Source organism: Panthera leo, chromosome E1, assembly GCF_018350215.1.
Source record: "Panthera leo isolate Ple1 chromosome E1, P.leo_Ple1_pat1.1, whole genome shotgun sequence".
Taxonomy (NCBI): Eukaryota; Metazoa; Chordata; class Mammalia; order Carnivora; family Felidae; genus Panthera; species Panthera leo.
Window position 1 is genome coordinate 16,782,050 of NC_056692.1, and position 24,314 is coordinate 16,806,363.

Sequence of the window (24,314 nt, forward strand, 5' to 3'; positions counted from 1 at the left end):
CTTTCTATGTAGATACCTTGCTAAATTTATATCGATTGCCTTATTCAATTATGTCATCTGCAAAAAAAGAGATATTTCCACTTTATTCTTTACAATCTTTATAACTTTATTTGCCTTATTGCACTAGCTAAAACCATGGATTTTTTTAGGAAAATAATCTGTTTCTAACACACGTTAGAAATTAAAACATATTAATGCAAGGACTCTGTGTTGGTTACTACTGATCTCCTAGTGGTTAGAACAGTGTCAGAAACATACTAAGAACTCAAATACTTGATAAATGAATAAATGTGTTTAAAAATATTATGGGCATTGGAATCAGAGATACCAGTTTCAAATTCTACCTCTAACATTTCCTAGCCCTGTGATTTAGAACAAATTACTCAATTTAGACTCAGTTTCTACTTCTGTGAAATGGAAACAATAATTATACTTTGCAGGATAGTCACAACGAGAAAATTATGTACATATATGAAATTATATATACTAAAAAATCTATACTTATTATTATTATTGGATGAGCTCACACAGAGAGAATGTCTAGAGTGAGAAGAGGACCAAGAAAGGAATCTTATGCAACATTTTTAAGGTGGAAAAGGAACACTTATACAGGAGTCTGAAAGTCTGAGAGTGGGAGAAAAATAGGATAGGTTAAAATTGCAGGAGCTATAAGAAGAGTTTCAAGAAGGATGTATTACTAAATATTGTTTTGTTTTGTTTTGTTTTTAATTTAAGTAGGCTTCATGCCCAGCATGGAGACCAATGTGGGGCTTGAACTAATGACGCTGAGATCAAGACCTGAGCTGAGATCAACAGGACGCGCGGTGAGCCCAGCGTCCTCCTATGCTGCCATCCTCCCTCTATCCTAGACCTGAGCTGAGATCAAGAGTTGGACTCTTAACTGATTGAGCCACCCAGGTGCCCCCAAAAGGATGTATTATTAAAGACCCTTTCAATTTCAAGCAATAGAAATCCATCTTACATAAATTAAAAATGGAATGTATTAGCTTCTATAGCTGGAAAATCCAGGAATATGACTATTCTCAGGCATAGCTGAAATCCACTTCTAATTTCTAATTTGCTCTACTGAATTAATTTTTAGGCAGGTTGTCCTCACATGTTGTTAAAAATGATCAACAGCAGCTTTAGATTTGCATAATCTTTATAATCATTGACTTAAAAAATCTGCCATTAAAATTCTAGTATTAAAAATCTGGGAAAAGTTTTACTTGGTATAAATTATATGCCTATTTCTGAACCATCCACAGCATTGAAGGGGTAGTAAGTATTCTGATTGATCAGGTTTGGATTACCACCTATCCCTGGAAATAAAGGGGTGGAGTCAGCCCCATCTAAGCCAAAGGGATTAAGGACAGGATGATAGTTTCCCAAAGAGACATTGGACAGACAAAAAAAATTATCACTGTAGAGGAAGTGGTAAACAGTGTCAAATACTGCAGAAAAATCAAATGATATAAGAAGTAGAAAATATACTGGGGTGCCTGGGTGGCTCAGTTGGTTGAGCGACCAACTCTTGATTTAGGCTCAGGTCATGCTCTCGCAGTTGGTGAGTTCGAGCCCTCCGTCGGGCTCTGCACTGACATTGCAGAGCCTGCTTGGGATTCTCTCCCTCCTCTCTTTCTGCTGCTTCACCCCTGCTCTCTCTTTCTCTCTCTCTCAAGACAGATAAACATTTAAAGAAAAGAAGTAGAAAGTATACATTGGATTTAGCATCCAGTTGTTCTTCACTGACCTTAGGGCAATTTCTGTGATAAGAATGGAACCAGGACTTCAGTGGGTTGAGGAGGGACTTGGGGGTGAAGTGTAGACTAAACAAGTGGACAATTATTTCAAGGAATCGGACTGTGAAGAGAAGGATTTTCTTTAAAGGTGGGATAGTCTTGACTATATAGAGAGAGTGAAAGAAAGGAGCCAATGTAGAAAGGAAAACAGAAGCTACAGACGGGAGATTAGATAATGGTCCTTAGGGTCTGAGGAGATATGAGAGATTGAGATCAAGAATATATAGTAAATTTGGATGAGGTGTTTCCTACACTATATTGAGGACATTCCCTCTAATAGCCTCTATTTTTTTGTGGAATAAAATAAATATTGCTAACACCAACAAATGGTGGGATCATAGGTTTGTGCATGATAAAAGTTTGAAATAATTTTTGTGGAAGTGGAAAGGAGCAGAAAACAAACACCTAAATGGATTTCCAAGTAATACAGAATGTCCATCTGAGATGGAAGACTATATCTTTATTGGTGTCAGGACATAGAATTGTATGACTTTTTCCTAGCATTAACTGGCTAGCTGGGCTCTGGGTTCCCAGGACCTAGCTAGCTCAGGCTCTGAACAATAAGCTATCAGATGGTTTGTTTGGTTTTTGTTTTGTTTTGTTTTGTTTTGTTTTGTTTATGGATGCCGAGGTGACTGGAATGAAAAAGTTAATGGGAATCTTAAGTTTTTTTCTGACATGGTCATGGAGATGAAGTTATTTCAGGCCTTTTCAAACATTATCCACTAGTCAGTTTGCTTCTGTGTGCTGGAAAAGAATATTAGTGCCCAGCTGAACCACAATAGGATCAGGGCCATTTATTGTTAAAGTCTTTTGTTTTTGATGCAGGAGAAAAGAAGAAATAAATATGAAAATTATTTTTATACTCATTATTTTTAAGATAATCAGAAAGTAGTTACTGATTCATGCCTCAACCATTAATAACTCTCAATAAATATTAGTAGTACAATAAAAGGCAAGAGACCAGAACCTCTATAACATAGAGCAGTGTTTTTTTTTTTTTTGTTTTTTTTTTTTTTTTAATTTTTTTTTTTAAGTTTATTTATTTTTGAGACAGAGAGAGACAGAACATGAACGGGGGAGGGGCAGAGAGAGAGGGAGACACAGAATCCGAAACAGGCTCCAGGCTCTGAGCTGTCGGCACAGAGCCCGACGCGGGGCTCGAACTCACGGACCGCGAGATCATGACCTGAGCCGAAGCCGGACGTTTAACCGACTGAGCCACCCAGGCGCCCCAGAGCAGTGTTTTTTTAATCTTAATATTAAATATTTAAGACCTATAAGTATAATGATATAATAAATAGCCATATATCTGCTCTTAGCTTAAGAAAAAAATTACCTAAAAAAAGAAAAAGAAAAAAATTACCTAAATATTAAAGCCTCCCATATCCCCCTACTTTGATAGAAACTCTGTTCTGAATTTCATGTTTATCATTTCTCTGCAATTGTTTATATTGTATCTAAACAATATAATATTGTTCTTCTTGTTTTTAAACCTTATAAAAATTATTTCATACCATGTGTTTTCTGCAACCTTTTAATACTTAATATTATGTTTGTAAATTCATCTGGAAATTCATCATTCAGTGCAGCTCTAGTTCATTGATTTTTTTAAAGTTTTTATTTTAATTCCAGTTAGTTAACATACAGTGTTATATTAGTTTTAGGTGTACAATATAGTGATTCAACTATTCCATACATCACCTGGTGCTCATCATGGCAAGTGCACTCCTTAATCTCCATCACCTGTTTAACCCCATCATCCCACCCTTTCCTCATCTGTTTTGTTTCTTAAATTCCTCATGAGTGAAATCATATGTATTTATCTTTCTCTGGCTTCTGTCACTAACAAGTGAAATACAGTATTCACTTATTATATCCCCTTATATTAATAAGTATTATAATAATACACTCTAGTTCCATCCATGTTGTTGCAAATGGAAAGATTTCATTATTTTTTACCACTGAAGAATATTTCGTTGTATACTGATAACACATCTTCTTTATCCATTCATCTGTCGACGGACACTTAGGCTGCTTCCATAGTTTGGGTGCTGTAAATAATGATGCACACATTCATGTATCCCTTTGAATCATTGTTTTTTTATTCAGGGTAAATACCCAGCACTGCTATTGCTAAATCATAGGGTAATTCTTCTTTAACTTTTTGAGGAACCTCCATGCTGCTTTCTACAGTGGTTGCACCAGTTTGCATTCCCACCAACAGTGCACACAGGTTCCCTTTTCTCCATATCCTCGCCAATACCTGTTGTTTTCTGTGTTGTTAATTTTAGCCATTCTGACAGGTGTGAGGTGGTATCTTATTGTAGTTTTAATTTGCATTTCCCTGATGATGAGTGATGTTGAGCATCTTTTCACGTGTCTGTTGGCCATCTGGATGTCTTCTTTGGAGAGATGTCTGTTCATGTCTTCTGACCATTTTTTAATTGGATTATTTAGTTTTGGGGTGTTGAGTTTTATAAGTTCTTCTTATATTTTGGATATGAACCCTTTATTGGTTATGTCATTTGCAAATATCTTCTCCCATTCCATAGGTTGCCTTTTAGTTTTATGGATAATTTCCTTCACAATGCAGAAGTTTTTTTTTGTTTTGTTTTGTTTTGTTTTGTTTTGTTTTTATAGTCCTAATAGTTTATTTTTGCTTTTGTTTCCTTTGCCTCAGCGCATCTATCTAGAAAAAAGTCGCTATAGCCAATGTCAGAGAAAATACTGCCTGTGCTCTCTTCTAGGATTTCTATGGTTTCTGGTCCCACATTTAGGTCTTTAATCCATTTTGAGTTTATTTTTGTGTATGGTGTAAAAACATGGTCCAGCTTCATTCTTTTGCATATTGGTGTCCAGTTTTCCCAACACCATTTGCTGGAGACTTTTTCCCATTGGATATTCTTTCCTGCTTTATTGGAGATTAATTTACCATTTAATTGTTTATTTCTGGATATTCTATTCTGTTCCATTGATCTATGTATCCATTTTTGTTTTGATTGCTACAATTTTGTAATATAACTTGAAGTCTAGAATTGTGATGCCTCTAGCTTTGCTTTTCTTTTTCAAGATTTCTTTGGCTATTTGGAGTCCTTTGTGGTTCCATACAAATTTTAGGATTGTTTGTTCCACTTCTGTGAAAAATGCTGTTGGTATTTTGGTAGTGATTGTATTGAATGTGTAGATTGCTTTGGGTAATATAGACATTTTAACAATATTTGTTCTTCCACTCCATGAGCATGGAATGTCTTTCTATTTCTTTGTATCATCTTCAATTTCTTTCATCACCGTTTTAAAGTTTTCAGAGTACAGGTCTTACACCTCTTTGGTTAGGTTTATTCCTAGGTTTTTGTTGTTGTTGTTGTTTGTTTGTTTTTTGATACACTTGTAATGAACTTCATTCATTTTTCACTGCTTCATAGTATTTCATTATATGACTATTGCAATGTATTTATTCATTCTCATTTTCGGTGGGGAGCTATCCACAAATATTTCAAATTCGTTTAATTAATTTATTTAAAATTTCCTCTAGCTTAATTGAGAATACTCTGAAGAATACTTTTAAATCCTACCTAGCTAGATAGTATCCATCTTTCTTCCCAGGAAAAAAATAAGTAGTCTATAAAGAAACTCTTGAAAAGCCAACATTTCATCTGAAGAATGTCTTATGTCCAATAGTAAATAGTATTTATGAACCTCCTCCCAATTTTTGATTTGCTCTTTGGCTAATTCTTTTATCCAATATGGGGGAAGTGAGGAGGGTAGTATAATGCTCTCCCTAATCTCTCAGTTGGATTTGCAAACAAATTAACCACTTTTTTGAGTGTGAAGGGATGTTTACACTCTGGTTGGGTACAATGCTTACTAAGTGTGAAAGAGAGCAATTCTTTAAAGTCTACAGGTTCTGGGGCACCTGGGTGGCTCAGTCAGTTAAGGGTCCGACTTTGGCTCAGGTCATGATCTCATCGTTTGTGGGTTCAAGCCCCATGTCAGGTTCTGTGCTGACAGCAAACAGCGTGGAGCCTGGTTCAGATTCTGTATCTCTCTCCCTCTCAGCCCCTCCCCTGCTCACACTCTGTCTCTGTCAAAAATAAATAAATATTTAAACAAATTTTTAGGGATGCCTGGGCTACTCAGTTAAGCATCCAATTCTTGGTTTTGGCTCAGGTCATGATCTCACGGTTCATGAGTTTGAGCCCCACATCAGGCTTCTAGCTGACAGTGCGGAGCCTGCTTGCAATTCTCTCTCTCCTTCTCTCTCTGCCCCTCCCTCTCTCATTCTCTCTGTCTCTCTCTCTCAAAATAAATAAATAAATAAATAAATAAATAAATAAATAAATAAATAAATAAAAATAATTGAAATAAAATTGAAGTAAATTGAAAAAATAATTTAAAAAAACTTTTAAAGCCTGCGGATTCTAATGTTACTCTCTTTGCTTTTTCTCTCTCGGACATAACCCAAAGAGGATCCTCTCCTGTTTTAAAGATACTGCTACAGATGTACAGCACCTTGATATCTACCCATCTGCCGCGGCTCATTTGTACACTCACACATGAATTAGGACATTCTGCATCTTGCTGCAGACTGCTAGTGCTTCTCTAGTGTGTTTGGCTATTATAGGTTGCTAAGCAATAATCCTAGTGTTTGCACTGACATGTAGAATAGAAGATGTGTATTTGGTTACAACTCTAGTCAAACACTTCTCTCTTAGAGCCATAAAACCAAGAAAAGAGGAGGCACAGCAATAGCAGGGTTAATAAATCAGGATTCTAAGCAAGCCTAACTGCAGTTCCCTTTTGATTGAGCGACCTCTGAATTCAAGGTTCATAAATTACAGCCCCAGCTGCCCCAAGGGCAAATTAATTCTGAGGTTCAGTTGAATATAGTTTCAAACAGGTATAGGGTTTTTTAGCAGGTCTATGCGTGGACATTCCTAACCCTTTCACAGACTGACTGATTCGTTTATACATTCACTCTAATAAATATTTATAGATGTCTCACTTTGTGCCAGGAACTATGCTAAGCCCTGGAATTCTTTTTCAGGATTATCTTCCTAAACTCTTCATAGTATTAAGAGCCTTTCACATTCTTCCTCGACATGTATACCTTCAACCCTGTATTAATCTACCTTCTAACATGCAAAGACTTATTCAGGTACTTTGGGCATAAATGCTTTCAACTAAATAAGTAGGGACATAAAAGAATTCCTTGTTCATATTTTGAAAGGCCCAGCCTTCAAAGTGACTTTTACCATTTCCAGCACTTAGTTCATGGCCCCCTGCTGGGCATGGCCTCAGTACCACCCTATTTAAGGACATATATAGGAATGAATTATAATCCACATTATAAGCTTTAGCAGATTCTTTCTTCACAAGAGGGCTTATAACATTAGTAGGACTGTCAGCTGATTAAACTGGTGCAAATTGACCCAGCAGGGCTACTCAACTACATGTGTGATGTTCTCCTTAAATATAGGTCCTGTCTTAAACTCAGCTGGCTTGATTTTTTTTTCCACCTGGCTTGATTCTTAACATTTGTACATAAGGAAGAATGATTATAAAGAAACAAGGAGGAAAAGAACCACTATCAAATACTTTTGGAATTAGGATTCAATAACTATAGGAAAATGTATTTTCCTACAAAATTGTTAATCTTAGGGCTGTGAAATAAGAACAGAGTTGAGAAAATATATTTTCTTTCTTTTCTTTTACTATTTTATTTTTAAGTAACCTCTACACCCGACATGGTGCTTAAACTCATAACTGCAAGATCAAGAGTCACATGTTCCACTGACTGAGCCAGCCAGGTGCCCCGAGCAAACACATTTTCAAAAAAAGATTTCTCAAAATGCAAGTTAAGTTCATACCCTGAAATGTATGATGACTAGGGTAAAGAAATGAGGAATTTTCATGGTACATTTAAACACAATATTTTCTTTGCAAAGATACATACTTGAGTGCATTCTGAGAGCTGCCTGACAAGATAACATCATTTTAATTTTGAAAATATATAACAAGAATAAAGACACTTCCTTTGATATATTGAAATTGCATTAACAGTTCCTCTTCCCACTTCTCACACGCACACACACACACACACACACACACATTTACAAAGGGAGATTTAGAATATTAGGCTTAATAGTGCCTGGTCACCAAATAAATAAGTACATTGCCTTGCAACTGATATTGTAATAAGCAACTGCAATGTTTTCAGTATATAACACATACTGGGATGCACAGATTTAAACAAAACACACTTCCCTATAGCACAAACTGAAAAGCTATAACAGAAATTGAAAATACAGGAACAAGAAATAACACAAACTCTTGATTGATACGTTTTCTAGAGAGGTAATAAATTACATGATGGAATGCATGCGTGAGTGTTGTATGTGCAAATTTGGCCACAAACTGATTAAAGTGAACATCTAATTAAATTTACAACAAATTACCAAGATCCCAATTCTGTTTGGCATATTTAAAATGAAAGAGTTCATTTAAAAACCTGGCTGAGGAGCACCTGGCTGGCTCAGTCAGAAGAGTATGTGACTCTTGATCATGGGGTTGTAAATTTGAGCCCCACCTTGAGTGTTAGAGATTACTAAAAATAAATAAATAAACTTTAAAAAAACATGGCTGAAATGATTAAGGTAAAGGCAAAGTATATGTATGCAGCAATGGTGATGGAGGGTGGGAGTGAGGAAGAAGTAAAATCAAGAAATTGGGGTGGGTGGAGAGGCAGGTGGAGAGGGACTTTGAGAAACTTTTTAAAAGTTAGTGAAGCTATGAAAATAGTACAAGTTTATAATAAAAACAGAGTAAGTGTTGGAAAATTTGGTTCTTAATGTGTATGTATTATAATGTGTGTTGATAAGAAGAAATAGTAAATAACTGCTTTTAATTGGTTTAAGAGACAGAAACCCTTTGGAGAAAAGTAAGTACCTAAAAGCAGTAAGTAGCACCCATATAACAATTTATACTTTAGAAAATGCTTTAAATAATTATTATGGTAACTTGGCCTAGCATTGCCTAGCACATACTTAACACTTAATACTTGAAACTGAACAGAAGCACATTTCAATTAATTAAAATTGTTAAATTTCAAATATTGTAAAGAATTTTTTTGGTACAGGATTTCACTAAGTATCTAAAGTTTGAAGAACTGCAATGAAAGGGATGACTGTCTTTCCCACTTGTGTTTTGTCTTTGATCTGATACACTTCCAAGATGCATAATTACGTGGGATATGGGTTAAGGATGGGGCTAGAAATCAAACACAATAAATGTGTGGTCAAGTACAGAGGTAAAAAGGAGAAACAAACAAACAAACAAACAAACAAAAAACAATAAGCAGGCCAAATCATTTGCGTTCTTCATTTAATGTTTTCATTAATGGGTTGCCTGCTATGTATCAGTCAGATCTCAGCTAAATTTTCTCTTTAAGCACAGGATGAATAGTCATAAAGTTGCTTCAAAAATATTAATAGATGATGAAGGGAATACATTTTAAACTATTTCCCAAATTGTGTTTAAAATACCCCTGAGACTATATTTTTTTAAGGCAAAATCTTAAGGAATGCATCCCCAGTGAAAACACAATTGTTTTAAATTCCATTGTGTAGGGGAAAGGCTAGTTCTATACCTTGGGATTTGATTTCATCTGTTGCTGTTTCTGGCACATTGCTGCTGTTGTCTAATGCAGAGCTGCTTGGTACGCTCTGTGAACTCTGAAAAGAGAAAAGAAATCCCAATTGTAAAATGAGTTACTTTTCTTCAAAGTTGCATCAACCCTCCCAATTAAAGAATGCAGATAAATGACTTACAGGAGTTACCAGACATATGTTTGATTTTTCTAGGATTTAATGCTGTGCATTAGAAGCAAAGACTGCTTACTGCATTGATAAGATAAAATACATTGGTTCAACATGTCATCCCATCTTTCTATGGCTAACAAAGTGATATGCAAAGAATATTATTTCAGATGTACATTAATCTTCAAATTATACAATACTTTCTAGAAACAATATTTGAGACCACTGCAAGATGAAAGTGGACTTTTGAAAATGCTACTGTTTTCTTCTACTATTAGAATCATCTTCTATGTTTGTGGTAGATAGAAAAATATTTCATCTTAATTGAAATTAAAGGTTAGTTTCATGAATAAATGGTGGAAAAATCATTTTTTGTACTCATGTTGATGTAATGTTAAAAGAACGATAACAATATTTTTAAGACTCATATTATTGAACTTAATGGTGAATCCATATAACTATTTTCTTTTTTTTTAAGATTTTTTAAAGTTTATTTATTTTTGAAAGAGAGAGAGAGAGAGAGAGAGAGAGAGAGAGAGATTGGGGAAGGGGCAGAGAAGAGAGAGAGAATCCCAAGCAGAATCTGCAGTCAGCGCAGTCAGATGCAGGGCTCCAACTCATGAACCATGAAATCATGACCTGAGCCGAAATCAAGAGTCAGAGGCTTAACCAACTGAGTCACCCAGGAGCCCCATATAACTGTTTTCAATCGCATCCCTTTTTCTATAGAATATTCTTCCTCATTGAAGTCTTATATTCAAATAAACACAAAGTTACTTAAATTATTAATATGGAAATTATATTTTCAGAATGAATAATGAAGTTATCCTAAAAACTGGTGGGTTTTGTACTTGGGGTAATGGTTCTGACCTTAGAATGCAACCTTTATTTATCTATAACTTGTAATAGCTTTTCAAAAATAATTTATCTGTCCACAGACACTTTCTGCAACTGTCTCAGATGAGTCAGCTTAATGGTTAACATGAATTTGCTCATTTCCATTTGGCATTTTATTTATCCTTTTGGACATCCACATCTTTTCCTTCCTTTTGTAAAAAAAATTTTTTTTGAGAGAGCAAGAGGATGAGTGGGGAGTGGCAGAGGAAGAGGGGCAAGAGAATCTTAAGGAGGCTCCACGCACAGTGCGGAGCCCGATGCAGAGCTCAGTCTCTCAACATGAGATCATGACCTGAGGTGAAATAGAGTCTGATGCTTAACTGACTGAGGCACCCAGGCACCCCTCTTTTCCTTTTTCATAAGAAAATTAATTTGACCAGTGTATTCTCCAGCATTAACATCTGATTATTTATGAAAACTCTACCTCAGTAGGGACTTTCACTTCAGTTGCTTCCTGTTTCCTTTCTTTCTCTTCTTTTCCATTTTCCTGAAATGGAAACAGTATTAGTAAGTGGGATCCAAAAGAAGCTAAAGATAAAACTAACATCTTATACTCTAGTATAGCAAACTTTTTATGTAAAAAAAATTACATAATGGGCAAACATCATACCAAATAAAATCACACAAAGTAGCCATATTAAAAATTCAAACAAGGGGCGTCTGGGTGGCTCAGTCGGTTAAGCGGCCGACTTTGGCTCAGGTCACGATCTCGCGGTCCGTGAGTTCAAGCCCCGCGTCGGGCTCTGTGCTGACAGCTCAGAGCCTGGAGCCTGTTTCGGATTCTGTGTCTCCCTCTCTCTGACCCTCCCCTGTTCATGCTCTGTCTCTCCCTGTCTCAAAAATAAATAAAACGTTAAAAAATTAAAAAAAATTCAAACAATAACAGATATGTTATAAATGCCAACCAACTAGAAGGTTACTGTAACCCAACTATTATTTGAACCCCTTTTTCCAGTACTTTTGTCATGACCTGAGGCAGAATACTTTGACTAAAAAGAGAAGTAAGTAAATGATAAAATATGATCTTGCATCTCAATTTTCTCAAGAATGTTAAATCTCAAATCCTCTTATAATTAAATGGCTAGAAATCTATGTAAGCCAAGTACCTGAACAGGTTTGGATCCCTCTTGAGATGCTGGCTCACTCATCTGGACCACTAAAAGGTATCATCAAATATTAGGGAACACTATTATCAGACCAATATTAATAACAGAAAGAAAATATTAAACAACAAAAAGTACTGTGGGAGACCAAAGTCACTCCCAACCCCCACTGCATCCCACCATTCTATTGAATGGTACTAAGTTCTCAACTGCTAAACTTTTCAAACTGTACTACTGTTACTGCTGTTGTTACTGACCAAACCTAGATTAATGCTAGGCTAGTGCCCAGGGAGACAGGAAAGCTCAACCATAACAATCACCACCATTATCATTTTAAGAAAGAAACACACACACACACACACACACACACACACAGCAGCAGCAGCAGCAGCAGCAGCAGCAGCAGCAGCAGCAACAGTAATGCAAGTGAAGTTTTAAAAACATTATTATCATCATGGGGCACCTGGGTGGGTCAGTCGGTTAAGCGTCCCGACTTCGGCTCAGGTCACGATCTCACGGCTTGTGAGATCGAGCCCCATGTTCAGCTCTGTGCTGACATTCAGAGCCTGGAGGCTGTTTCAGATTCTGTATCTCCCTCTTTCTCTGTCCCTCACCTGCTCACATTCTGTCTTCCTCACTGTCAAAAAAAAAATAAACACAAAAATTAAAAAAAAAATTTTTAAATATATTATCATCCTTAATAATTTTTGAAATAACAAGATTAGGTGAAGTGAAACTCTGATGGCTACCCAATTCATCATGTATGAAAGGCATACAGATATTAGAATAATAATCTCACTACAAAGCATTTTTCTGAGTGGGGAGTTCTGAGAGGAATGTGATTTATCTTGCTTATTTATTCATATTAAGGAATTAAAGTGGATAATTATCTGATGCTTACTTCATTGCAAATGACTACAGTAATCAAAATTACTGCTGTGCCAAAAATCATTTAAGAATTTGTGTATATTTAGGCTAGGTGCTATGTAAAAAGTAAATTTTATATACACGGCCTTTGCCTCTAGGACAGTTACAATCCAGGGACTATTTAATTTAAAATGGTTTCTTTAAACTATGCTAGAGTATTTGCATGTCTTTTTATCAACACATGTTCCAGCAGAATAAACCAGAAGTACTGCCTTTGGAGACAACAGATTCCAGCACTTAAGAATAGCTGCCTCAAAGCCTTTTTGAAGCAGTTCATAAATAAGTAATATAAAATAGACTTCTTTGGTAGGTCCCAATTGTACATTCTCACAGCCTGCTTTCTTTGCTTATGGTGTCCATCTCCTGAAATTACTAGAAGCTCCCTTCCATTTCTTTTAAAATCAGGGTTTTTTTGATGCACCCAGATAAATTCAATGCAATAAACCTTTATTGGGTGACTTCTATATGCAAGCATTGGGGTTAAAAAAGATAAATGAGACCTGTGCTCAGGGAGACAGGAAAACTTCCTTTGAAGAGTTCCTAGTTTAGTGATGAAAAAAAGGATTTACAGGTGCAGTTCCATCTGCACAGTGCAAAAGCAGAGGTGTTAAGGAACACACAGGAGTAAGCAATTAATTTTCCCAGGGAGTTCAGGGAAGTTTTCATAGAAAGATTTCTAAACTGGATTTTAAAGGACTAGTAAGAAATTTTTGTGTAAAGGAGTGGGGAAGGGTATTTGAGGCAGAAGGAACAATACACACTAGGGTATAAAAGTTCAGGAAGTGAAGCATTCATGTACAGAGCTTAGTTATATAAAAGAAAATAGCAGAAGATGAGGCTAAAGAGGTAACTTTTCAGGGCACCTGGATGGCTCAGTCGGTTAAGCATTTAACTTCAGCTCAGGTCAAGATCTCATGGTGCATGAGTTCGAGCCCTGCTTTGAGCTCTGTGCTGACAGCTCAGAGCCTGGAGCCTGCTTCAGATTCTGTGTCTCCCTCTTTCTCTGCCCCTCCTCCACTCACACTCTGTCTCTCAAAAATGAATAAATGTTTTTAAAAATTTGTTAAGGTAACTTTTCAGTCTATAATGTTTATTCATGTGAAATCAAGGAGGATGGACTTTACTCTGTGCTTTTTAAGCACAGGACAGATGTGATCAAATTGGTGTTTTTAAAAAGTTAACTCTGCCAGCAATGACTAGAATTAGGAAGGATGGGAGGAGGGTGCGCAGAATGAAGGTAAATTTTGCACCCGTAAATGTTGCACGTTTCAATGCCCCTCACTCTAATCTACTTTCTGCTAGACATTGCCAATACCCTAACTACATCCCTTCAGCTTCACTTTTCAGTACATATGAATGGTCTCTGACTGCAAGCACCTGCAATTCTGTCTGAGGGCTTGTGCCAGTCCAAATGTGGGATGGCAAGAAGTGCCTGAGAGTTGATATCTTCTAGGAGAAGCCCTCAGCCAGTGATGAATAGGAAGCTGCATAGAGTCCCATGGGTGGAACATATCTGTCTCCCAGAGTTCCCCAATGGGATAGAGCCTTAGTTGCCTCAGTGAAACCTGCCTAATAGTACAGGCTTCCCTCACTTTCCTGTATTACTTCCCTACTCCCTTGCCATTGTTTCCTGGAACCACCTCCCAAATGAACTTACATTTAACTCCTTGGATCAAGGTCTGTTCTGAAGGAACCTAAACTAAAACAGATATGATCATCAGGATTGGGGGCAAAGTTGGATCTAAAGAGAAAAAGAGAAATAGTTAAGGTTCACTGAGTATTTTTTCATATTTATAAGGCTGAATGGATCATGATGCCATTAAATGAAATATGGAAAGGAGAGGAAAACAGGTTAGAGGAATGATAAGAGTTTGAGTTTGTAGGTGTTAACACATTTAAGATATCTGCTCAATAGTCTGATAGAAGTTTGCAGGCAGTAAGAATCTTCATGCCACTGAAATATATTGTGACTGAAATATATTGTAGGACGTTATGCAGAATCAAGTCCATTGGATAATGATAGAAGCACTGTCCAGTCTGAAGTATTAATTTGCATTTTAGTTACCCACAGTGCACAGCATTATTCACACCTCACACACCCCACTCATGAGATTCCAGAGTCATCCCACTTAGATTGTCAGCTCTGAGGCTGGGTTTTTGTGAATCTGGTAAGGGCCTTTCACATGCACTCCCAATAGATTTATAAATTGGTGAATTGCAGCATTTGACATCTTGATTGGCAAGACTGTCAGTCATAGATGAAAGGGTAGCTAGTTATCCTTGAGGAAGAGGTTTCTCAGTATAAGAAAGTAATCATACACAATTCTGATTTTTCAGACTAATAGAAGATAAGCAGTATCATATAGCTGGATTTCATGAGTCTTAAATCCCTGGGTACTGACAGAAAGACGCATTTGCAGGAAGATGCTAGTGGAGCTCACCCAATACGAGTATCTTCTAGGAGATGAAAAAAAAAAAAAAAAAGCTAAGGATAAACCCTTGCTGATGAACACTTAAAGGTAAGGCTAAGAAAGAAAAGCTAGTGTAAGATAGATAACTGCTGAGAATGGCAGGAGACTCCTGCAGCTATTGACCTGCATGCTGCTGGCTTGACTCTCATTACCAGCCTCTACTGCTGGGCATATGCCATGGCAAGCTCCTGCAGTCCCACAGGTATATGCCAACAGCCAACATCTGAATAGCTGTTGATGGGTCTGAACTGAACCCTAACCCCTGTCATTGGTCTGAACAGCCCCTCTCACTTGCAGTTAACCCTATGGTTGTACATCTGCAAGACGCCAGCCTCAACTCCCATCACTGGCCTACCCTGACAAATGCATGCCTACAGCTGGCCCCAATGGTTACACATGTACACACTGACAACCAGGGCCCCTGCAGGTGCCTGTGTGCCTGCAGTTGGCCCCAGCCTCTGCTGAAGGACCTAGCCTTCACCACTGCACATCTGCCTGCAACTGGCCCCTGCAGCCACCCCCCTCAACTAGCCCCATAGCTAGGAGGGTGCACACCACTGGCTATGGTCACCATCACTGTCTGGCATATCCCTAGCCACTAGACTGGAGATGCCATTAAAGAATCCAACAGTCCTTGCAGACATTGTGGACTGCCTGTAGCTCCCACAAAGGATCATGTAACTGACGTTATGGACCACAGCTTTTGGAGCCAATGAGACACCATGCCACCTCCACCCATACCCATCTACACATGCTACATGCCCTCACACTTGGTATCCTGCAGTACTAGACCATGGGTCACAGCATGTGCCAAAATGCCCCCAACCATAGGTGAAAGTCTTTCCTCACCAAACTCATTCCATAAAATCTGGAAGAGATAACTGCTTCTTCAAATGCACAAACACCTATGAACGTGACAGGGATCACAAAGAATCAGGGAAACATGAGACCACTAAAGGAATGTAGTAAACTTCTAGTAATGGACCCCAAAGAAGTAAAGATTCATAAACTACCTAACAAAGAATTCAAAATAATTGTATTAAAGATGCTCAGAGTGCTAACAGAGAACACAGATAAACAATTTGATGAAATAAGAAAAACAATAGAAGAATGAAATGATAAATTCCACAAAGAGAAAATATAAAAAAGAACACCAGAAATTTCAGAGCTGGAGAATACAAGGACTGAAATGAAGAATTCAAAAAAGAGCTTCAATAGCAGATGAGACCAAGCAGAAGAAAGTTAGTAAATCTGAATACAGATTATTTTATTGAAGTATAGTTGACACACAATGTGACATTAGTTTCAAGTGTACAACATAGTAATTTGACAAGTCTGTACATTATGCTATGCTCACCACAGGTATAGCTATCATCTGTTACCATAAAATGCTATCACAATACCACTGACTATATTCTCTATGTTGTACCTTTAATTCCTGTGACTTATTCATTCCATAACCGGAAGCCTGTATTTCCCACTCCCTTCACCTATTTTGCCCATCCCTCAATATCCTCCCCCTGAAAACCATCTCTTTGTTCTCTATATTTATTAGTTGTTTCTGCTTCTTGTTTATTTGGGGTTTTTTGTTTGTTTGTTTGTTTGTTTTTTAGATTCCACGTATAAGTAAAATCATATGGTATCTGTCTTTCTCTGACTTCCTTCATTTAGTGTAATATCCTCCAGGTCCATCCATGTTGTCACATATGGCAAGACCTCATTCTTTTTTATGGCTGAATGATATTCGTGTGTGTGTGTGTGTGTGTGTGTGTGTGTGTATGACATCTTTGTCCATTCATCTGTCAATGGGTGCTTGGGTTGCTTTCACACCTTGGCTTTTGTATATAATGCTGCAATAAACATAGGGGTGCATACTTCTCCTTGAATTAGTGTTTTCATTTTCTTTGTGTAAATACTCATTAGGAACACAGATCATTTGAAATGATCCACTCAGAGAAAAGCAAAGGGGAAAAAAATGAAGGGGAATGAAGAAATCCTATGGGATTGATGGGACGCCATTAAGAGAAACAACGTATGTATTATGAGAATCTAAGGATAGAGAGAAAGGGGAAGAAAGCTTATTTTAAAAAAATATGCCTGAGAACTTCCCAAATCTGGGGGCATATTTGCACATTCAAGTTCATGAAGTTGCAAACAAATTCAACCCAAAGAGATCTTCCCCAGGACACATTATAATAAAACTTTCAAAAATCAAAGACAAAGATAAATCTTGAAAGCAGCAATAAAAAGAAGTGTGCTACTTATAAAGGAACTCCATAAGACTATCAGTGGATTTCTTAGCAGAAGCCTTAAAGGCCAGGAGAGAGTGGGGTGATATACTTTAAGTAACCAAGAATACTCTATCTGGTAAAGTTTTTAGAAATGAAGGAGAGACAAAGTCTTTCTCAGTCAAACAAAAGCTGAGGTTAGTTCACCACCACTAGAACTGCCTTATAAGAAATGATGAAAGGAGTTCTTCAAGCAGGCATGAAGAGACACTAATTAGTAACATGGAAACATGAAAATATAAAACATATTGATAAATTTAATTATATAGTCAAATTCAGAATATTCCAATACTGTAATCTGGTAGTGTGTTAATCAGTTAATTCTAGTATAAAGGTTAAAGGACACAAGTATTATAAATAACTATGGCTACAATATTTGCTAATGGATATATAATATAAAAAGATGTAAATTGTGGCCTCAAAAACAAAATGGGAGGGGTGCCTGGGTGGCTCAGTCAGTTAAATGTCAGACTCTTGATTTTGGCTCAGGTCATGATCTCATGGTTCATGAAATCAAGCCCCACATCGGGCTCTGTGCTGACAGTGTGGAGCCTGCTTGGGATTCTCTCTCTCTGTCTCTCTCTGCCCCCCTGCCCAAATAAATAAATTTTTTTTAAATGGGAGGGTAAAAGGGTAGACTCTTTGTCTGTAACTGAAATTAAATTGTTATCTGCTTAAAATACACTGTTGTATCTATAAGATGTTTTACGTAAGCCCTATGGTAACCACAAAGCAAAAATCCACAGTAGATGCACAAAAGATAAAAAGAACGCAATCAAAGCATACCACTATGGAAAATCATCAGCTCACAAAGGAAGGTGGTAAGAGAGGAAGAAGGCAACAAAGAACTATGAAACAGCCAGAAAACAATTAACAAGATGACATGATTAAGTTCTTCCCTATCGATAATTACTCTAAATTCATATGGATTAAAATTTCCATCAAAATGCAGAGTGGCTGGATGGATGAAAAACAAGACCCAACTATGTGCTGCCTAAACAAGAGACTCACATCAGCTTTAAGGACACACATAGGCTCAAAGTGAAGGGATAGAAAAAGATATCACATGCAAGTGAAACCAAAATAGAGGAGAGGTAGCTATATTTACATCAGACAAAATAGACTTTAAGCCAGAAGCTGCAACAAGAAACAAAGAAAGTCATTATAGAATGATAAAGGGGTCAATTCATCAAGAATTATGGGTTTCAGTGTTAACTGAATTCACATCCCAGCCAAGTTACTCATGTGAAAATTGGGGCACTGATTGGGAAGAAGGACCTCATTACAAATTTCCAAGATTTAGTGGAACTAGGAGACTAATAATCTCAAACCCCTGAGTCACTCTAGCCTCTCTTGCAAATGGAGGCAGTTTGTCCTCCTGTATTTGTGGAGACTAGCCTTCACTAAATTGAAAACCTTGTAAAAATCTCATCTGAGGCAACTGCCTTGGTAGGGACTCCCATTTTCCTGAATATTCACCACAACCACCTCTTACTTCTAGTAGACTCATAACTACAGTCAGATGTTCAAATGCCCCAGCAGGGCAAATACAAAGTCTGACCAGGAGGAAATAGCTTTTACAGCAAAAGACTCTCAGGATTTGCATATATAGTGACAAAAATCCAGGGAATATGTGAGAGTATACTATAAGGGAGTTAAAACAAGGAGCACAGAATATAATGTTGAGTTGGTTAGAATTTATTAATATGGGTACACTTATCAGACATTAAGGATTTAATGTTCTAGCATCTACAGCTGTAAGTGATGCTAACCATTTATTTGGTAAACTCACTGAAACTTGGACTCCACAGTGGCCTGTGTTTTAAGTTGAGATACTGGAACATCCCTGGCATCGTGTAGGAAGAAATCCAAAGACTTAGGAAGACAGGAATGTTGGAGTATATTTATCACATTTTGGCTTGCACATCCACTCCCTCCAAGTATATCCTCTGAGAGGATTCTGGGAACATCCCCTTACCAACACACTGAAAATTATATTAGTGAGTGGGAGTATTTACATCCTTGAAAAGCTCTATAGTGGCTTTCTTCTGTAGGTTAGGCATGTGGGATGATCCATTTCCGAGTAGCAGAAGTTAAACATTAGTGTTTAATCACCAAAGACAAAGCAGGCACATTTACTATAAAGAGAAGTAGAAATATAGGGGCACCTGTGTGGCTCAGTCAGTTGGGCATCCGATTTCAGCTCAGGTCATGATCTGACAGTACATGAGTTCGAGTTCCGCATCGGGCTCTGTGTTAACAGCTCAGAGCCTGGAGCCTGCTTCAGATTCTGTGTCTCCCTCTCCCTGCCCCTCCCCTGCTCATGTTGTCTCTCTCTCTCTCTCTCTCTCTCTCTCTCTCTCTCAAAACTAAGTAAACATTTTTTAAAAGAGAGAAGTAGAAATATAGTGGTAATCAGATGCTTTTTTGACACTCACCGATCTTTGTGGCTAAATGATTATGATGGTTGTAGGAATAAAATAGATGACCAGCCTACTGAAATGTTGGTCACCAACATTTAGTATAAAAAATCCATATATGGTGGCCAAAAATATGACTTTAGTCACCACAGTAGAAAGTTCTGACCTCTTACCAGTTACCAGGCCCAAGCCCCATAACTGAAGGCAAGGTTGCATCCCCTTAAAGGAGGCTACTGTAGCACTGCCATTAGTATATACTGAAAATCTTCCTCCAAGTCTTCTTTACAAGGAGCTGTGGCCATCTCCTAAAATGACTGTGTGCCAGGGAAAAAGAAATATTCAGGTTTTTCAGGGATTTCTAAACATTGGCACTAAATTGATGTTAATTCCTGGGGACTCTAAATGCCACTGCAGCCCACCAGTTTAAGTGTGGGCTTTGTGGTGCACAGGTGAGAAACTGAGTCTCTCTCTCTTTATGGAACAGCTTAGGATCATTTAATTACAGTTCTCAGAACCCTTGTTTAGGGGCTTATGAGTATAGAGGTTGCTGCTAGTTCCTGGTTGCTAGAAATCTCCAGTCCTCTACAGTTAAGGGGACTTGTCCAAGTGGAGGTTAGTGCCTCATACTCCACAGCCAATGTTGTAGCTGACTCTGGGCTGGTGGGGGTTGTAGAGTCATGAAAGAGTGGGGAGGAATATGTGGAGGTCTAAGAACATGGCTGTGGTATTCCTAGAGTTGCTACATAAACAACTGTAATTGCCTGTATCTTGTTTAAGAAGGCATTGTATGCTAGAAGACAAAAAAAAAAAAAAAAAAATGTTACGATAGCACCACAAAGAGGGTAAAGAGGATGGTCTGGTGAGAACTCAGAAACTTCTGGAGGACACCTGAATCTTCACACTGATCTTTCTCCATTCTGACATCTGCATGGACATGGAAGACTTTGCTTGCTGGGATGTCTAGCAAAGTAATACTGAACTGCACATGGCCCAACATGAGGGTCTCAGGAAGAAGTATTGCTGCAATGCCCATGACCTGACTTGGGGTCCTTTAAGATTAGCACCATTTCTCCCAGTGGTGATGAAGAGTTTGAACACAGTTGAATTGGGGTCAATTGGTGAGTTAGGTCTTGAGGTCGTAGCTGAGTATTAATCTTGATGATGCATTGACCACCACCTGGTTTCCCTAAGGGAAAGAAATCCAAAGGGATTTTTGCCTTTACAAAAAAAGGCAGAAAGTAAAAATAGCATTCAGCGTTTGTTTTGAGGCAAGTCATTATAGAGGCAGCATGCATCCTAAGCTCCTTCCCAGGAGCCACACTCAGCTCAGCATTCAGCAACCGTAGCTTTGAACTGTGTCTGAAGCATCTGTGCTTTATCTCGACATATATTGTGCATCCATTAACAAGATGTGTCCTGAGGAAACAGAAAAGCCTAAAAGAGTTGATTTTTTGGGGTCTAGGAATGTTCAAAAATTTTTGCCATATAAATAAATGGTAATTGCTTCTTTGCTTTATGTCATTCTGGCTTGCAGAAGGTTTCACAGGAATGTCATACTTTCAGACAGTGGGGAAAACCTGTACTTTCTTCACTTGGCTTCCAAGATAACAATACTTGAGTTTTTCTTTCACTTCCCTAGTCGTTTTTTATGTCTCTCCTGTTGGTTACTCTTCTTTTCTTAGAGTTCTAACATTGGAGTGCTCCCAGAGCTTAGTCCTTGCACCTTCCTTTTATTTTTTAAAAGTTTTTAATTCCAGTTAGTTCACAGTGTGATTTTAGTTTCAGGTGTACAATAAAATGAATCAACAATTCCATACATCACCCAGTACTCATCACGACAAGTGCATTCCTTAATCCCTATCACCTATTTAACCCATTCCCCACCCCACAATCCCCCCGAGAAATTGAGTCTTAACTCAAGTTTGAATCAGTGGATTAAGTAAATCCACAGAACCACTCTATAGTGATTTCATAAGTTCCTGTGTGTATAATTAGAATAGATACATGGTAACTGGCAGAATTTTCAGTTTAGAATTCCAGATCAGAATTTCTGATCGTGAAATAAGGAGGCTTATAGTATGAAGGGTCAAGTTGTAGCCCTTGGAAATTCCCCTCCCCCACATATACATATACCAGGAGAGTAAACAAAAAATATTGTTTTCCTGGGATGACAGAATGGGGATTTACAGAGATTAGTAACACCAATAAAGATTTGAAAGCAGCAGGGAGTGATGAAACCTATCTCATGCCAACTTAACTTGCCCGTTTGGTCTGTGAAGAAGGTGGATGGATTTTGGAGAATGTAGATTATTATAAATTTAATCAGGTGATGTCTGCCTGCAACTGCAGCTGCTTTCTGCATGTAGTATCTTTACTGGAGCAAATCAATGTACCCCCTGCTACCTGGTATGCAGCTATTGACCTAGCAAATGCTTATTTCTCCATACAAATTGGTAGAGAACACCAGAAGCTATTGGCTTTTACTAGGCAAAGCCAACAATGTAACTTCACTGTCTTGCCCCAGGGCTATGACAATTCTCCTGCTCTCTACCATGATGTAGTCCACAGAGATTTTGAGCATCTTGACCTTCCAATCAGCATTGACTTGGTCCACTACATTGATGACATTATACTCATTGGATATGAGGCGCAGGAAGAAGCAAGGTCTTTAACTATCTTTATGAGATATATGCAAACCAGAGGATGTATGTATGTATGTATGTATATATGTATGTAAACCCCATTTCTGGTACCAGTTTTCACATCAGTCAAATGCCAGTTACTACATCGTTATCTCAGCTCTCAACTCACCCTTTTGTATTATTCTTTGATGCTGGAGCTGGGACTCTGAAAACCACATTTCTTTGCCTTGCCAGGTGGTCCTGTTAAGCTCTGTTAACTGGTGGCACCAGAGGGAGAACCCGAGACTGTGGGAGGGCAAGAGAATTGTTCCTTCCTGTCTACCTCAAGACTGCCTCCTATAGCCTTTTGGTTTCTGTGTGCTTTATGCCAGCAATGGTTCTTCATCCTGGTAGCAGCAGGCCCTTTCTGCAGCAACAACTGAATCCAGTTTGTAGTTTTTCTACAGTTTTGTCATTTCATCGACTCAAAGGCATCAACACCAGCCAGCCATTGTTCCTGCCTTAGAGGTCTGGGTCCCACAGAGTCCCTCCTTTAAGCTCAGGGACACCGACACCAACTGAGCAGCATCTTCTCATACATCTGAGTTTCAACTGAGGGATCACTCCTCTGTAAGTTTCTTCCTTTGCTTCATTTTTTTTCCCCCAGCTCTAGATGTGGTAACATTTGCTCCCTCTATAATACCTTGGATTTCTCTTTTTAGCTTTGTAGTCACTTCCTTCACTTTATATCTGGGTAACAATTCTTGTTAAATTATGTATTCATGGCACAAAAACAGACACTCAGATCAATGGAACAGAATAGAGAACACAGAAATGGACCCACAAACCTATGGCCAACTAATCTCTGACAAAGTAGGAAAGAACATCCAATGGAATAAAGACAGTCTCTTCAGCAAGTGGTGCGGGGAAAACTGGACAGTGTCATGCAGAAGAATGAACTCAGATCACTTTCTTACACCATACACAAAAATAAACTCAAAATGGATGAAAGACCTAAATGTAAGACAGGAAGCCATCAAAATCTTCAAGGAGAATGCAGGCAAAAACCTCTTTGATCTTGGCCGCAGCAGCTTCTTACTCAACACGCCTCCAGAGGCGAGGGAAACAAAAGCAAAAATAACTACTGGGACCTCATCAAAACAAAAAGCTTCTGCACAGAGAAGAAACAATCAGCAGAACTAAAAGGCAACCAACAGAATGGGAGAAGATATTTGCAAATGACATATCAGATAAAGGGTTAGTATCCAGAATCTATAAAGAACTTATCAAACTCAACACCCAAAAAACAAATAATCCAGTGAAGAAATGGGCAAAAGACATGAATAGACACTTCTCCAAAGAAGACATCCAGATGGCCAACCAACACATGAAAACATGCTCAACATCACTCATCATCAGGGAAATCCAAATCAAAACCACAATGAGATACCCCCTTCAGAATGGCTAACATTAACAACTGTCAGAATGGCTAACATTAACAACTCAGGCAACAACAGATGTTGGCGAGGATGCGGAGAAAGAGGATCTCTTTTGCATTGTTGGTGGCAATGCAAGCTGGTGCAGGCACTCTGGAAAAGAGTATGGAGGTGCCTCAAAAAACTAAAAACAGAACTACCCTATGACCCAGCAATTGCACTACTAGGCATTTATCCAAGGGATACAGGTGTGCTGTTCGAAGGGACACATGCACCCCCATGTTTATAGCAGCACAATAGCCAAAGTATGGAAACAGCCGAAATGTCCATCAGTGGATGAATGGATAAAGAAGATGTGGTATATATATATACAATAGAGTATTACTCAGCAATCAAAAAGAATGAAATCTTGCCATTTGCAACTATGTGGATGGAACTAGAGGGTATTATGATAAGTGAAATTAGTCAGAGAAAGACAATCATACGACTTCACTCATATGAGGACTTTAAGACACAGAACAGATGAACATAA

At 38.0% G+C, this 24,314-nt stretch overlaps 1 protein-coding gene across 12 annotated transcripts in view; it reads right to left on the reverse strand.

The window, feature by feature from the left end:
* EFCAB5 (EF-hand calcium binding domain 5) overlaps nt 1–24,314 on the reverse strand; it is a 166,696-nt gene that overhangs the window by 127,645 nt on the left and 14,737 nt on the right. For 8 of the 12 annotated variants that reach the window (XM_042916289.1, XM_042916292.1, XM_042916287.1 and 5 more), the window contains exons 3-7: nt 14,204–14,287; nt 12,234–12,256; nt 11,623–11,672; nt 10,941–11,003; nt 9,451–9,535 (exon numbers count right to left, since the gene is read on the reverse strand). In XM_042916289.1, coding sequence (XP_042772223.1) covers nt 9,451–9,535; nt 10,941–11,003; nt 11,623–11,664 — 190 coding nt within the window. In that variant the 5' untranslated portion in view covers nt 11,665–11,672; nt 12,234–12,256; nt 14,204–14,287. Of the gene's footprint in view, nt 1–9,450; nt 9,536–10,940; nt 11,004–11,622; nt 11,673–12,233; nt 12,257–14,203; nt 14,288–24,314 lie in introns of those variants that run through there. The other 4 variants (XM_042916286.1, XM_042916285.1, XM_042916291.1 and 1 more) reach the window with 4 other exon arrangements.